The 17,683-nt window shown below is 45.1% G+C and overlaps 1 protein-coding gene across 2 annotated transcripts in view; it reads right to left on the bottom strand.

Moving 5' to 3' along the window:
• The window catches only part of BMPR1A (bone morphogenetic protein receptor type 1A), a 189,086-nt gene that overhangs the window by 31,258 nt on the left and 140,145 nt on the right, over window positions 1-17,683 (bottom strand). Inside the window, exons 5-8 of one of the 2 annotated variants that reach the window (XM_005293994.5) lie at window positions 14,961-15,063; window positions 13,197-13,296; window positions 9,652-9,751; window positions 7,649-7,793 (exon numbers count right to left, since the gene is read on the bottom strand). In XM_005293994.5, coding sequence (XP_005294051.1) covers window positions 7,649-7,793; window positions 9,652-9,751; window positions 13,197-13,296; window positions 14,961-15,063 — 448 coding nt within the window. The remainder of the gene's footprint in view (window positions 1-7,648; window positions 7,794-9,651; window positions 9,752-13,196; window positions 13,297-14,960; window positions 15,064-17,683) is intronic. The other variant, XM_065551829.1, reaches the window with a different exon arrangement.

Below are 17,683 nucleotides of genomic sequence, written 5' to 3' on the forward strand. Positions count from 1 at the left end.
CTAAGGGAACTAAAAACTATACAAACTTTCTAAGAACTATATACAAGAGATTCACAACTAGACACAGGTGAGAAGGAAAGTTTCCTGAGGCAAGGAGATGTTCCAGCACTGTCATTGGCGATAAGAAGGAACTGAGGGAGGGGGAGCTGGCGGCGCCCCTTATACCAGCGCATATGCGTGCCGCTCCAGAGGGCGCCAGAGCCAGTCCCCCTACGGATACCACTGGGGGAAAATCTTCTGGCACCAGTGCATGTGGTGAGCACACACACCAACAATGGAATGGACATAAGCAATCACTTGAAGAAGAACTATCTGTCTTGGATGGTTTAGATACAACAAATCCTGCAACGTTGCAGGGGTTAAACTAGATAACCCTTGTGGTCCCTTATTAGCCTAGGATTCTATCGGGGTGGTCAAACTTACTGACCCTCCAAGCCACACAGGACAATCTTCAGTTGTTCAAGAGTCAGGGTGCGCCTGCCAGGGCTTCAGCCCAATGAGAGGCGGGTTGGTGGGGCTTGGGGTTTCAGCCCCACAGGGAAAGGGGTCTCAGGGCTTCAGCCAGGCGGGAGGCACCTGCCGGGGCTTCAGCCCCATTCCTGCTAAAGCCCCAAGTCCTGGTAGGCATGCCCCATGGGGTTGAAGCCCAAAGACACCCCTGCCTGCTGAGCAGAAGCCCCAAGCCCCACCACCCTGCTGCAGGGCAAAAGCCCCGAGCTTCCCCCCTCCCCGCCAGTCCGGTAGGCGGAGAATGGGAGGGGGCTATGCAAGTCATACTCACAAGCCGCGTTTGGCCATCCCGGATTTCTATGATAGTGACCCATCCTTTTTTCGCATAAGAAGGACTGGTGCTCCTGCTGGAGAGATGGGTTGCTGAATGAAGCCCTTTGAAAGATTTTCCTGGCTATATCTTTGTAATGCCTTGAGCTCTGGTTCAGAAATGGTGTATATGCAACTTTAGGACACCTCTGCCCCGAGTTGTACGTCTATTGGACACTCATAGTCCCCACTGTGGGGGCAGTGAATCTGTGTTTTTCCTTTCAAACACATCCAGGTAGTCCTAGTATTTGTAGTCTGGTCTAGATCTGCCCCCTTCTGGTCAGCCCCCCGCTGTCCAGGGTCTCACTTCCAAGAGTCTTATCCGATGCTGGGGCCTAGGGCTTGGGTATTCTGGGGCTTGGTGAATTTGATGGAGGAAAACTTTCTGGCAATATTTGGAGGAGAAGCTTATGTTCCTTCACAACCAGGAAATACAAGGGTCATGCTGCCCCAACAAAAGAATGCCAAGAATTACTGAAAGAATGGAGACTGGGGATCACCTCTAAACATATTATTTCCCAGTGCCACTCCACTATGGCCTGTAAGGGGACTGTCTCTTGGATCACCGGTCCTGATGATAGGAGCAGCCCATAAATCATCTCCACCAGGTCTGGCGTAGATTTTGGCTGGAAAGGGATCTGGAGTGTTTGGGGTGCCTTAAGGTCTATAAAGTTGGCAGCAATCCGAAAGTGACAGTTGCAGGGCCATCCATCTCACCAATTCCAAGCCTCCCAGTTACAGTGGCAACTGGAAATGCAGGGAAATGCCATGGTTCCTGGGTCAGGTTCTACTCAAGGGTTTCAGGGTGATTCCAGAGCATAGAGGTCTGGTGATGCTGAGGCTGTATCCCCCTACCGGGCCTGGACTGGTCCATTTCCCAAGCAGGACAGTAGGCAAGGGTGTGACCTGGCATCCCACAGTAAAAACAGAGATTCAACTGCCATTGATGTTCTTTCTCCTCCGGGGTCAAGGATCAGTGACCCAGGTCGACCTGCATGAGTTCAGGACTCAGTTCTACAGATTTTTGCACACCAGATAGATGTGGGGGCATCAGGCAGTCCCTTCTTTCCTCCTTCCACTTCCGCAGCCGAGAGCAGATGCACAAGGCAAGGTCAATGAGGGCCTCTAGGCGGGTGGGGTTTTCAACGTGGGCTAGATCATCTTTTACCATTTCATTGAGTCCTCACTGGAACTGGTGTAAACCGGGCTGCCTCATACCATTCAACATCAGCAGAAAGCCATCTGAAGTAAGTGGTGGCCAGCTCTTGCCTCTGACAAACCTTCCGGGGGGACGGGGGACAGTATCTGCAGAGCAGACGTGATATGGGTCATCAACAATGGTCAAGAAGGCTTGCATGAAGGCATCCCAGTTGGAGAGCACTGGGCTGTTCTGCTCCAACAGGGGGGAAGCCCAATCGAACACTGTGCCAGTGAGAAGGCTGACTGTGGGATAAGTTTGGAGGTAGAGCAGGAAGAGCAGCGGAGTATAGCTGCTTGCTAGCTGCTTTCATAAGGTCTGTGCTTTGGCAGCAAGCTGCTTCACCTGGGCTTAGTGACTGTGCCCACTGCTCATGCAAGGTCCGTGCCTTGGTTACAAACTGTGTAGTTTGGGTCTGTGGCGCAAGATTCTCTACCTGCATACAGGTGACTTGGTCCTGCAGGTCCCAGAACCTCTGGTCAGAGGGTGACCCACACCGTTCATCTTGTAAGGGATTGTACGTGGTATGGGGGGCAAAAAGGGTCTAAAAACAGTCAGGGCCATGGGTGGCCTGTGTGCACAGGTCAGTTACCAAGCTGCAGTCAGGAGACGAATAGTGGAGCTGGGGCCAAGCAGGGCTGGGATGCCAGAAGCGATAGTCAGGCATTGAGTTGTAGACAGGAGGCAAGTAGTAGAGTCGGGATTAAGCAAGAGTCAGGAGCCAGAGTCTGGGGTTCACAGCAAGGCAAGGTCTGAGTGGAAATAATGAAGAAACAATGCATTGTTACTCAGACAGCTCCCTGTGATGGCTTTCTGGTATATATACCAGCACTGGCCAATCAGTGGACTTTTGGGGCAGCCACTCAGGCCCCACTGTACAGTACTTCCTGCAGTGTCTAGCTTCACAGGATCCCCCAGCAGAAACCCGGTCTGAGCTTCCAGTGGCGATGTTGAAGTGTTGGTAGTCTGGAACCCCATGGTGCCAGGTTCTAGTCTTGCAGATTCTTACACAGAGTTGGAGGGGGCAACAGGTAAAGTCTATCAGACAGTGTCACGTTCACTGACTCCTGCCGTGATCTGCCTCTCATCAGCCAGTGATCCAGGCAGGGAGAGACATGAAAGCCTTGCATTCTCAGGTGGGTCAGTGCTGTAGAGGGCCCGAGCAGCTTTATCTTGTACAGGTAATGATATAGTCCCACTTTGAATTTTGAGTACTTCCTGCAGGCTAGGTGGATAGATATATGGAGGTACACACCTTGCAATTTGAAAGCCACAAACCATGCTTGAGCCTGAAGAAATGGAACAACAGAGGAAAGTGATACCATCCTGAATCTGAGGCAGTGTGTGTAGCTGTTCAGTCTCTTCAGGTTTAAAATAGGATGAAGACCCTTCTTCTTTGGCATAATGAAATATTATGGCTAGAAGCCTCTTTCCCTATACTCTTGAGAATCCTCTATGGATCTTAGGCATGTCTACACTACTAGCTAAATCAGCACTGCTGCGATCGATGCAGTGGTGTAGATTTAGCAGGTCTGGTGAAGACATGCTAAATCGATGGGAGAGCACTCTCCCATCAATTTGTGTACTCCACCTCTCCGAGAAGTGTAAAGGAAGTCGGCGGGAGAGCATCTCCCATCAACACAGCACAGTGTAAACACTGTGGTGAGTGGATCTAGCTACGTCGACTTCAGTTACATTATTCACATAACTGAAGTAGTGTAACTTAGATCGATTTACCATGGTAGTATAAACCAGCCCTTCAGTGAAGGAACGAGGCCATTTCTCTTTGTAAAAGACTCTCGTGTGAAGGATCCCTGGAGAGGGACAGGGAAGGAGAGTGGGTGGGCAGAAGGTGTGAAAATAAAGGGGCTAGCCAAGGGCTACTATGTCCAAGACTGAAGACTGGCTCCTGATCTGTTCCTATGTGGCTCCTGACTTTCCCGTCAAATCTACTGTTTGGATGATGGGACAGAGTGTGTGACAGAGGAGGCAGATGACTGGAGTCTCCTTGAGTATCACAATTGTTTCTATGATAGGTACTCTGGCTGTCTGCCCTGAAAATATGGGTGAGCCTACTGTGTTGAGAGGGGCCCTTGAATCCTTCAAGAAGCACAGTGCTTCCTGAGTTCTTTTGTTGAAGAGGTCCATACCATTGAAAAAAGAGGTCTTGTATGCTGTCCTCAACTTCCCCATGGCAGATGCTAACAGCCTCATGGTTACAGGCATGGTCATCAACCTTAAGGCCGTGCTGGAGGTATCCCAGGCTGCCTCTAGGGCTGTACTGGTAAACATTTGACCTTCTTTGAGATCCATATATGCTCCAGAGTCCTGCAGTACTTTCACCAAGAAGGGAACCAACCCTTTCCCACTTCAGGAAATTGTATCTGGTGAAAGTCCAGTAGTTGGCCACATGGAGTTACACTAAAGTGGACAAGTAGGCTTTGTACCTGAATATCCTTGTTCTTGGGCGTGCCTTTTGTTGATTTTGATTTTTCCTGAATTACTGCAACTACCAATGATCCTGGGTTTGGATGGGAATAACAGTATTTGAATTTTTTAGAGGTACCTGATAGTCCCACAGTTCACCTGTTCTAACATGGACTGGATGGTAGCAAGGGTTTACCAGAGACCTTTGGCTAGCTATTGCATGCCCTCATTTATGGGGAGAGCAATTCTTGCCAGATCTGATGCAGTCAAAATGTCAAAGAGTTAACAGGATTTCTCTTGTATGACTGTCATTTTTATATTTGGGGTCTCCACCAAAGGAGCTCGGAGATACTGTAAAGCTTTAAAGTCATCAACTGTCAAGGCAGGAGCTGGTATGACTGCATCAGGTGAGGATGACTACTCTTTAGGAGGAGATTGAGGATTCCTGGTATTGTACAGCTCCTGGGTACTGGGTCAGGCTCTAGTACCAGTAAGGCTAAGGTGGCATGGCGTAAGGGTACTGGGGCCCATTTACAGCTGGTTAGCCCAATGCCACCTATGTCTCTTTTGTGGTGTTGTGCCTTGCGAGATGGATCTCTGATAGCAGCTCTAGGTTTACTCTCAGGAAGTAGAGAAGAGGCATTGCTGCTCAACATGAAGGAGAAATCTGGGAATGGAGAAGAAGAGAAATACTCTTCAAATGGGGGTGCCATGGGGTAATGTCTCAGCCCCGGTGCTATGTCGGCACTAATGATGTCCCCATAGAGGATCCTGACTGCTCTGTAAGGGCAGGTCTTAGTCCTGAAATTGATGCAGGTGCCAGTTTACTCCGTGCTACTCCCTTAGCAGAGGACTTAGACACTGTCCATGGACGACTGATGTCTCATCACATCTCCCTGAGCAATACTTCTCAGTGTTTGATCTCCACTTGGCCCTGCCTTTTGGTCACGCTCTTGTGTTGGTGAGCTGGTGTGAACATTATTTGTGCCAGAGGCATTGTTGCCAAGCATGTTGCTACTAGGGCCGAAACAGTTGTTGGTTCTGGTGTAGCAGCAGCTGGTGCCAGAGGTTTCAATGCTGGGGCAACAGGTATCCATTTTCATAGATTTTTTTTCTTTTGCTGCTGGCCACCGGGGTGTGGTGCTTCCTCGGATGGCACCCACTAAAGACATCTTCTTTGGAGGAGGATGTCTTGTCTGGATCTGAGGTGATGCTCATTAATTGCCTGAGTAGGTGTAGTTTCAGCCGTGCGTCCTTCTACTTTTGAGTTCTTGAGAAGAAGGACATGCATGCTAAATACTAATCAGTGATGGGACTCTCCTTGAGGCAGGAAAGGCTGCTGTTATGCTCATCAACCATGGCAATGAGTCCATTGCAGGTTGGGCAGGGTTTAAACCCTGTGGGTTTAGAGTCTGCCATGGCGGTTGGCATGAGGCGTCTTGCCCCACTGTACAGGAGGGGATGTAGGTTTGTTCTTTTTGTTTTGTTTTTAGGAACATTCAAATTAAGAAGTAAATGAAGATGAGTGTGAAGATAGATTTCTTCATATAACCAGTCAAGGTGATTAGTTTGAAGATCACAAAAAAAAGCGGGTTCTGTCTTGCTGCAACGGGTGGTAAGAGGGAACTGATGGAGGGCTGCAGCAACTCTGCCCTCTATACCCTAGCAGGGAACATGAGGCGGCACAGGGTGCATGTGTAGCCTGGGTGGACATGGCTATTAAAAAAAAAATCATCTAACCTCACACGCACAGGGCACGTGCAAACCTACAGTGGGATCCACACTGACACATACTCATAGAAAGAGAAGATCTATGAAGTTAGCTGCTTGAAGTGCATGGAGACTTTTAAAAAACCTGAGGGTAATTCTAGAGTTGGATCCTAAAACAAACGAGGAGCTACTGGGATTTGTGAATGGGGTGATGTTATGTGTCTTTGTATATGGGAGAAAGCAGGCAGGAGCTTTCTGCTGGAAAGCTGGGATATATGCAATATAGAGTGAAGAAAAGCAAAGACCAAGGTTTTCAGAGGTGAAGTTGAGTGAAATGCATATATGGTCACTGTAGTGATGACTAGGGCCCTACCAAATTCATGGCCATGAAAAACTTGCCATGGATTGTGAAACCTGGTCCTTTGTATACTTTTACCCTATATTACACAGATTTCACAGGTGAGACCAGCATTTCTCAAATTGGGGGCCCTGACCCAAAAGGAAGTTTCAGGGGGATCGCAAGGTTATTTTGGTGGAGGGGGGGGGGGAGTGTCACTTTATTGCCACCCCTATTTCTGCGCTGCCTTCAGAGCTGGGCAGCCGGAGAGTGCTGGCTGTTGGCTGGGCGACCTGCACTGCCTTCAGAGCTGAAGTAAGGGTGGCAATACCATACCATGCCAGCCTTATTTCTGCGCTGCTGCTGGTGGCAGCCATCGCTTTCCAGCTACCCAGCTCTGAGGGCTGTGCCGCCATCAGCAGCAGCGTAGAAGGGTAGCATTACTGCAACACCCCCGAAAATAACCTTGCAACCTCACCCCCAACTTCTTTTTTGGGTCAGGACCCCTACACCATGAAATTTCAGATTTAAGTAGCTGAAATCATGACATTTATAATTTTTAAATTCCTATGACTGTGAAATTGACCAAAATGGACCATGAATTTGGTAGGGCCCTAGTGATGACACATGGATTTACGAAGACGTATCAGAACAAAGATACATCAGAGTCACTGATAAAACAAATGTTACAGGCATCACAGAAAAATGGGAGGATAGAGGACTGATATATTGAATTAGTCAAAGATGTAAGTCTTGAAAGATTAATTTATAAACCACAAACTTAACTAACAGAGTACAATGTAGTTGTGGGAATTTCTTTGAGTGCATTAGTAATACAAATGTCAATCTTATCTATGCAAGACAACGTGTTTAAAAGATTAAAAATAGTTTCTTAACTGTATATTCTTCACTACTCCACACAAGAGTGAAAAAGTGAAATGGACTCAGATTTATTTTCTTTATCTTCGTCATGTATTATAATTCTAATAGGTAACTGTATCAGGGGGTTAAAATGTATATTTGTATATGTTCCTTAATTATAAGAATATGCGAATATGGATTTTTAATATACTTCAAGAATAAAAATACGTTTTAATGTAGTTTTACCATTTTGGCATTCAGGACAGCAGTAAAGTAAATCTAAGACTTTGGCTTACCAACAGAGGTAGTCCTGATCCACTGCCAGAACTCTGTGACTGGTCAATAAGATCCTTTAATGACTCCCCGGCTGGAATAAATGCTTCATCTTGCTCCAGATCACGATTATAACAACGTCTTTTTGCTACCCATCTACAGTAATGTCTGCAAAAGAAAAAAAACTACACATTAATACTTTTAAATATAATGTTACAGTTTATTAAACATCTTGACCTATGAAAAGAAAAAAGCTAAATTTATGTTTTTAAAAACAAGCAATATTTATTACACGGTCATGTCATTTTTAGATGACAAATTGAAGAATATTTAAATTGTGTACAAAAGACACCTGAAAATATTATATGACCACTTGATAAATTGTAAATCAGTATGTCTACGTGAGTCTCAAGTCAACATTTCCATCTGGGCTATATTAACTTCACTTAGAGCAAATTAGGACTTTCTATCAATATTTGCAGTATTTTTGCCAATAGGATTACAGAATACAAGTGAACTCAGTTCATCTGAATAATGGTTGAGATATCTTTTGGTCAGTGATGCTGGAGCTAAGAGCTGCAAATGACTGTTCTGTAGTAACTGTTTAAAAATACCTATAATTTTTCTCCTATTTTTCTTTCCAACAAAACAAATATAACAAAAATCGCAAACAGGAAAGCAGAGATTTATTTTATATGCAATTATAATGAAGCCATGATTTTTTATATTAAACTTCTCTGCTATGTCAATGCCTTCAATTATGACAACTTGGCTAATGATCTAAACCCCAGCTGGCACACAATAAACATTGTTCCTGGAAGCACCCACATTGAATATGAGGATTACAGTCTGTTTTTGTTCTGTTCTGCTCTTTGCTGCTTCCACTCCTGGAACTCAAATGAAAGGAAAGTGTCCTAAGTACTTAAGATTTTGTCTATTTCGCTAACTTCCAAATGGGCAAAACAACAGAGAAACGGAGTGAAGCAACTTGCAACCCAGACTCCATTAGGTCCTATTACCACAGTATTATTAAAATCCCTAATTTGTCCCCAAGAGAATTTCTAGGCCAAGGGCACAGAGGAAGCACTATAAGCTCTAATTTCTATTCAGGTTCCAAGAGCACATGCACCATTGTGGTGCCTGAGCACATCCTGAGCAACTCCTCTAGAGAAAAATAGGGAGGGTGAAATCTACTTTAAAAAATTCATGTACAAACAGCTTTCTAAAGTTAGAGTTAAGGTTACTGCCCTACAACCAGGCTTTCCACTCCCTACATGCTCCCAGAACATAGGGCTTCAAGACCCAAAATAATTGTCAGAAAAACAGAAAATGCTCAGTTAAGATCTCCCCACACATTCCTCCCCTCCCGCCCAACACCTTCAAAATGTTTGTGTTCTGGGGGAACTACATTATTGGTTTAAATTTATGGTTTAGAGTAAAGAATATTAGGGTCAACCATGCATCCCTGTGCAGTGGGAAAACAGAGAATGACAACAAGTGACAAAAATGCAGAATGTTTTGTTTTCAATTCAGACTATGCAGGACAAATATAGCTATTTTTTAAAAAAGCAGAAAAACTGTAGAAAGTTTTATTCCTGTGGCTTATTTGAATCTTTAATATGTTCCTAGGACAGAATAATGCAGAAGATAAAACTCAGGAGTAGCACAAAAATAAAAACAGCAGTGGCTGAATATCCAACTGGGCAAATGCGCTAACATATTCTTGTTTATGGAATTTTATAATGCCAAAATAATACCTTGTTTTGAAAACCTGTACAGTTTTCACACATGGCTGGAATAAAACATCAAATTCTATGCAATTCCATACAACATGTTAATGTCCACATTTTTACCTAACACTATAAACTACTGTCCATAAAGATGTAAAGTTACATTTAGCTGGTTTCCTCTTGGATCTATTTAAAAAAAAAAAATCTCTCTAACTAAACACATCTCTAGAGTAAGTCATTGTGTATATCAACATATAGGAAAAAATACTAGTGCGAAAGGAAGTACTTCTCCTTACTTGTAACAAAGGCAGCTAAATAAGATGATCATAACAATGATGCAGACTGCCATAGAAATCAGCACGGCCATCCAACGAACGCTGCCATCAAAAAGTCCATCTGTTTAAAAAAATAAAACAGTTACAATACTTATTTCCTAAAAAAGTTGCCAGTAGTTAGATTCTAGTATAAATAAAATATTCTATTTATCAGTCACTCTCTCATAGATTATGTATTTTGTAATTGCCAATTTTGTAAACATCTTCTCCATGAAATATTATTTTTCATTTGGAGCTACAGCTACACTCAGCAATATCAGGGATCCTTCCAAAAGGGGCAGCACGGGTAAAGAATTGCAAAGCATCAGATTTTATTCTCTGTAGCAACACTGACAATACTGTGGGTATGCCACACATTTTTTATACATACTTATATAAAATTCCTTGCTGTCTTAATATTGCCTACAATACCGGTGGTAACTCACTCCAAGGCTCCTGAAGGCTTTCACTTCCAACAGATACCAAAAGTAATATATACTCCAGCTTAAAAAAAAAACACTCATACCAACGGAAAACCTTACTGGTAACCTCACATATTCTTCTATCAACAACTTTGCACATCTGACTGTCCCACATCCCATGCAATGGGTAAATTACTCTTCCTTAGCACTGCTGAATTTTCTTTAAAGGATTTAATGTATTGTTAGAGTAGGCAAATTTCAGAGGAGACATGAGACTGAAGTACTTCTATCTATCTTCAGCGGTTGTTGAGATAGAATTTGAAGTTCTTGTGGCACTTCTTATAAACAGTGAAGGATAGTTCCAGAATCATGCCAATATATCCAGTCTCTCCCGTGAGGCTGGCTGATTCACAAAATTGACAATGGGCTATAGAGATTTCCATCTCTAGGTTATTTATTTAAATCTAGTCCAGGTCGATAGCTATCAAATGTTCCCACCTGATGGCTGTTGGGTGGTCTACATATCACAGTTTGGTAGTCTCAGAACAAGTACCATGCCCATACCTCAAGAGAACCCATCACAATCCTTCAAGGCTGTCTTATTAGAGAAGTCAATATTTAATTGAAATTGAACTACGTTCACATCAGTATATTTCAGTTTCCTTTCCCCTGAAAGCATAGTGGCCAAAACTTCCACAGTTACTATCCACGCTTTATTTGTTCTGTGAATAAATACAAGAACACAGTTTCCAGAAATGTCTATTCTAGCACCTTTTACAACTCTAAATTCACTAAAATAGAAAATATATACAGGATCTACTGTCTAAGGCTATATGCGAGAGATCAGAAACTTAACAGATCATATGATTTTCACAGGACTCTAAGACTCACCTGTTTTCCCAAGCTATTTCAAATGAAAGTAAGGGAGTTAAATAAAGCTAGAGACCAGGGAAAGATAGGAATGTGATATATTTTAAAGGACTGGGAGGTCCATTTACAATCATAGTCTTGTTGACTTTTTTAACATATATAAGTCTTGTTCTGTGCCTGTAGCACAGACACAGGGTAAGTGCTTTTATAAAAGTGGATACGTAAACCAACAATAAATCCTGTTCCATTTAGTAACACGCTACTTCACTAGCTAGATATTGTAGGTTCTCCCCTTTCTCCCTCAGGAGAGTGAAAATTCCAGGGGGAAAATGGGTCAGAAATGCTTACTACAGAAGAGATTAGGGCACACTCCACAGTCACTGCAGGGCCTTATGTACAACTTGAATTCCAGTGCCACTGCTGATCATATGGCAGAAAAGACTGGAGCTGAGAGGACTGAGAGGACTGGAAGGGAAGGTTTTTTTGTCAAATTCTAAAAGTACAAAACAAAACAAAATCATAGCAGCCAGCTAAGGTACAGAGCTATCTGTGAAGTGGAAATGAGTTTGAGCCACAAATGAGGCTCCTGGTATAAAGTCACTATTATACAAAGCTTAGGATAGTTATTAAATATTTATGTAAGTAAAAGTTGGGGTTCCAGAGGTGGATGAAAGCTGAGAGAACTTGGAGGTAAACACAGTTGCAAAGGCAGACATCATCCAAAAACAAAGTGATTATAGAGTAAGAGACCTTTTGATGAATCCTGTCAATTTTGGCTTTAAAAAATTAGAAAGACCTAGGGCAGTGAGAGACTGAAAAGAGTTTGAGCAAAGGGTCTAAGATGGAAAGGAATTTCTGGATTGAAGAAATGAACAAAGATATAATAGTTCAGTTAGGAGCAGAGCAGGAGGAAGAAAATTTACAGTAGAGACAGTTGGATGAGGTCCTGAGACTTCTTTCAGAGATAGTCAGCACTGCAAAAGTAGCAGCAGAAGTTATGGAAAAACCTAGGCTGCAGACTGATCATAGGATAAAACAGGGGTGGGCAAACTTTTTGGGCCGAGGGCCACATCTGGGTGGGGAAACTGTAGGGAGGGCCGGGGCAGGGGGTTGAGGTGCAGGAGGGGATGTGGTGTGCAGGAAGGGGCTCAGGACAAGGTATTGGGGCAGAGGAGGGGTGTGGGGTGTATGAGGGGGCTCAGGGCAGGGGTTGGGGTGCAGGGTGAAGCAGAGAGCTCAGGGCAGGGGGCTGGGGTGCAGGAGGGGTGCGGAGTGTACGAGGGGGCTCATGGCAGGGAGTTGGGGTGCAGGAGGAGTGCGGGGTGCAGGCAGGGAGCTTAGGGCAGGGAGTTGGAGGGCGGGATGCAAGAGGGGTTTGAGCTCCGGCCTGGCGCTCTTTACCTAAAGCGGCTCCGGGGTGGCAGCAGCGTGCACTGGGGCCAGGGCAGGCTCCCTGCCTGCCTACCCTGGCCCCGGCCCCGTACCGCTCCAGGAAGCGCTGTGGCCCCTGGGGGTGGGGGGGCAGAGGGCTCTGCATGCGCTGCCCTTGCCGCACCTCCAGGTATCTCCCCCAAAGCTCCCATTGGCCAGGGTTCCTCATTCCCGGCCAATGGGAGCTGCGGGGGGCGGTGCCTGGAGGCAAGGGCATCGCACGTGGAGCCCTCTGCCCCCCTGCCCGAGGGCTGTTTCTGAGAGCGGTGCGGGGCCCGTGGCGCCATGGGGGGCAATCCCGCGGGCAGTATCCAAAGCCCTGAGGGACTGTATCCGGCCCGCGGGCCGTAATCTGCCCACCCCTGGGATAAAATGATGCACCAGGGAAGCAAAGTGTGGATCAAAAGGACAGTGACCACGTAGTCAGAGTAAGACAGGCAGGTATGAGGAGGCAGCAGATGCTCTGAAAATTCTGGAATAGGTATGAATGAAAGAAAATGGGACATAGAAAATAGGTAATGCAGAAGTTGTTAAAATTAAAATGATGATTGCTGGGCAGAGGAACATCTGAAATGCAGACGTTTGAAAGAGGAAAATGCAGTGTGAAGGTCAGGTCAAGGGGGAGATGGAGTTGGCAAGTGTAGGATTTAGCACAGACCTTCGGACCAAAGGAGGTAATGAGGAAAGAAACTGAGGCAAGGCAATACTCCAGTCCTACACTTTCTCCTAATATTATATCAATTGGTCAGGAGGAATAAACCCATTCCAGATTAGTCTGTATAAACTGATAAAACAGCAGTTTACCTGTACTACCAAGTGGCGGTAGTGTGGGCTGTAGATCCCGATTGCAGAAATCAGTTCGACAGCATTCAATTGTCCGACGTAGCTGTGCTTTTGGGGAATCCTATAAATGGAGAACAAGAGAAAATAACTCAAAAGTTCTGAAATGGTCAAACAAGAATGATATTAGAGATAGTATAGATGTACAGTACTGTAGAGATTTAAGTTAAGTTAAGACTGAGTTCTGTTTTGCACATAAAACAGGGATTCAACCCTCTTGGTTATGTATGAAAAATATATCACGTATCCTCTCCCAAATTTATGGCATATACTCTGACAACAGAATTAATTTCTGATAATTAACAAGTTAAAATTGATCTTAAAATGGCTTTTAATACAATTAGCACCTATGTCAGTTTTTTCTTTGTCCCAACTGGTATTAGTAATGGAATAATAATTTGAAAGTTTGAAAAGTCTAACTGAAACTAACATGGCCTCCGGGGGGGAGCAGTCATTGACAGCATAGGGGAAAGAGTCACCCATCTCTCAGTTCAAGTACCCAGACCTGGTATGGATAACAGAAGCCCTGAGCTGAAACTGCAGGGAAGTCCTGATAAGCTTTGGAGCATGCCCATGCTCTGCCCTGCATATCACACGCACATGTGTCTATATATTGTATCCAGTAATTAGCTGCACAATATGAAATTTAATGTAAATATCACATATTTCAAAATAACAGTTGAGTGACAAAGGAATTTTCTTCAGACCCAGTAGAGCATTAACATGGCAGAAGTTAGCTTTTCAAAATTTATATTTAAATTGTATATTACACACCACAACTCAAGAGTCTAGTGAGTTTGTGTGTCCATTCCAAGACTCTTTAAGAGTCCTTATTTTCAGAACATGGTTGCTCAGGAGATTTGGAAAAATCAGGCCCCTTTAAAGGTGTCTCAAATTGGACCCCTAGAAATAGAGCGGGGTGACCAACCTGTGGCGCTGGAGCCACATGCGACTCTTCAGAAGTTAATATGCAGCTCCTTGTATAGGCACCGACTCCGGGGCTGGAGCTACAGATGCCAAATTTCCAATGTGCTGGGAGGTACTCACTGCTCAACTCCTGGTTCTGCACAGGCCCTGCCCCCACTCCACCCCTTCCCGCCCCCTCCCCTGAGCCTGCCGTGCCCTCGCTCCTCCCATCTCCCCGCCAAGGCTCCATGCCACAAAACAGCTGATTGGGAGGTGCAGGGAGGGAGGGGGAGGCACTGATTGGCAGGGCTGCCGGTGGGCAGGAGCCACTGGGAGTAAGGCCGGGGGGAGAGAAGAGCTGATGGGGGGCTGCTGACATATTACTGTGGCTCTTTGGCAATATACATTGGTAAATTCTGGCTCCACAGGCTCAGGTTGGCCACCCCGGAAATAAAGGCTCCCAAAGATACTAGTCACCTTTGAAAATATTGGCCCACAGACCGTTTCCTTTTTCACCCCCGTAGTCAAAAGAAAACTTTCAGCTCAGTCCTCTTCTCTTCTGCCCCCTTTGAATGTGTGTTTCGTGTACTTACTTTGCTGCCAATCCTGAAACAGATAGGATGTGTGTGTGCAGTCAACTGCAGGACTGGGGTCTTCATTTGTCAACAGCATAGCATCATCCACCATAGTAAAGGGCAATATGTAAAGTCCCTACTGTAATGGTTGTGCTCTGCATAGATTTAACTGCTCACACCTACTCTGCATAATCTCCATCATGTTCCCTTTATGGACAATTTTAAAAATAAATGAACTTGTTTGTACCTTGCACTGAAAATCTGAACCTTCATACTTCATGCAACCTGAAGCAAGGATGGGTTCTCCATGTTCATCTTCTTCAACAATGGCAAAGCAATGCCCGTTAGTTCTGGAAAAACACATCATTCCAATTCACCAATTGCTGTGCAAAGTTAACTGGCAATCAACCTATTTATGAAAATTAGTATGTGTACCCTACAATGTTTCTTGTCCTAATATAAACTGATCACCAGAGTGTGGGTGAGACTAAAGGAAATGAGGTAAGCAGAGTTGTTGTTTTTTTGTCTGAACTAAAATCAGAGGGTACCAATATGAAGACACTGGTCAAGATACATATTTTTTCTATATAAACCTCAAGTTTAGAAGCTAGTAAAAGGCTCCTAACCTTCACCCATGAGGCAAAAAGGTCCCAGGTCAGCATTTCCCATCGGGTAAACATGTCGTTGAGAACTGAATTGTCAATCTCCCAATTCATGATTCACAGAAAAATGTCTGCTCCAGCAGTCCATTAGGGAGTTTTGCAGCCTTGGTAAATATGCTGCTTCTACCTCTCATTGAGGTGGAGTACTGAAGTCGATGGGAGAGCGCACTCCCATTGACTTAATGCATCTTTTCCAGATCCGCTAAATCAGCACCGCTGCATCAATGGCAGCAGCGCCAATTTAGCATAGTAGTTAAGACAAGCCCCAGAATCTCCTTGAGAGTGGTACCTGCAAAGGAACCAGAAGGTGGTTTGTGGGTAGGAGTTACCAGAAACTCAATCTGCTAGCTGCCATGAATATTCTCTAATACATATTTATCTGTAATTAGGGTCCTCCAGTTTTTGGCAAATTAGATATGGTGGCCTCCAAATATCAGAGGAGAGGAATGACGTGACATCAGTAAAGAAACATGGGTTTCGACAGTCCTGTCAAAAGAAAAACTCTTTGCCTGGAGTTAAGAGTACAGTGTGGCAGTAGATGTTGCAGAGGCTAGGTTCCTGGGTCTATAAGCCTTCTGTCTCTTGCTTGCTGACTCCTGAGGACATTGGTGGTAAAAATGTTGAGGAGGAATGTAATGGGGTATACAACTACACACTGGGCAAAAGGGGTTAAGGCACTGCTCTGGGTACGGCAACTGCTCTGGGCACAGCTACATCTGTCAGAAATGCTCCAACTGGAAAAGGAGTTAAAAGGCAGAGGAGCAGCTTATTTGGTAGCAGACCAGGGAAGACAGCAGTCCAGGGAAGACAGCAGACCTGCAACATGCAGCTCCAGCAGAGAAGAGCTGAGGGAAAGGCAGAATCTCTCCCCTGCCAAAAGGTTCCTCCCTGAGGGAAGGGAGGACCTGCTACAAAGAATCTGAGAGGGAAGGTTTTTCCCTCTCCCTCTCATATGGACTCTGAGTTTTGTTAATTCCCCCTTGGACTACCCCCTAGCAAGGGAAAGCCCTAGGACTGATCAGGCCCAGGAGGGTGGGCCATACCACAGGAGGATGCAGTTGCTGCCCAGGAGAGGAAGAGAGCTACCACGCTACACACAACCACCAGAAGGTGCCTTGTGGTGAGAGGACACCCTTCACACCGCCTTAGCTCAGACAGCGACTTTGGGACAATCTCAGGTGGTTATAGGAAGTGGCCCATGGAGAGCAGCCTCTGGCTCTCATACCACTGACAGATCTCAAAGGGCCTTGAATAGGAGCCCAGTGAAGTGGAGAACCTGGACTCCCCTACCAAGAACACCCCTGAAAGTCACAGGCCTAAGCTCTGACCACTAGGTAATGCTACCCTACCAACCAACCCCCAAGCAAGGACCATCAGAAGGCAGTGTTGCCCTATAACCCATCTATGGTGTTTTCTCTTAGGAGCAGAAATATAAATGCTCAGAGAGTAAAGCATAGTCCCCAAGGCTTTGAGAGAGTGGAGAGACTCATCTAAATTATCAAGGAATAGATTGATAGCATCAAAGGGCAGATCTTGGAAGGTACTCTGCAAATCTCTAGATAAACTGGAGGATTGCAACCATGAGTCTCTCCTCATAACAATGGTCATAGTCAATGCCACAGACGCAGTATCTGCTGCATCCTCTGCAGTTTGGAGGAAAGTTTAAGCCCCCAATCTGCCCTCATCCACTAAGTCCTGGAAGCAGGCTCTATCATCATCAAAGAACTTGTCCTTAAACTCCATAAACTTGGTATATTAGTAAAATCATATTTGGCTAAGAGATCCTGATAATTTGAGATCCTCAACTGGAGGGAGGTGGAAGAGAAGACCTTTTCCCCTAGAAGGTCAAGCTGCTTGTGTCCCTTAACAGAGGGAGTAGCCTTTGGGTGCTGTGGCTTGGACTTTTCTGTAGCCACCTGCATCAGCAAAGAATTAGGCAGTGGATGAGAGAACAAAAAAAATCTACCCACCCTCAGCCATCAGAAGTGGGAGCACAAGAAGCAGCAGTGCGCTGAGTTCATGAAGGCCTCATGGATGAGGAGGGCAACTCAACTGGGACTGGAAGGCTGAAGAACGTATAGTAAAATGTGCTGTGGTTCCTAGACTTCCTCAAGCTGAATCTGTAATTCTGCAGCGACCCTGTGCATGACCTCTTAATATTGCTTAAAGTGGTGTGGAAGAGATGGAGAAAATAGAGCAACCACCTCATCCAGCGAAGACAACAAGATTACTTCCGGAACAGTTGAGACTGGTGGATCCAGCTCACCTTTCCTCTCTGAATATTCTGACAGGGCCGGTTATGAATGTC

This window comes from Chrysemys picta, chromosome 7, assembly GCF_011386835.1.
Source record: "Chrysemys picta bellii isolate R12L10 chromosome 7, ASM1138683v2, whole genome shotgun sequence".
In the NCBI taxonomy this organism is placed as follows: Eukaryota; Metazoa; Chordata; order Testudines; family Emydidae; genus Chrysemys; species Chrysemys picta.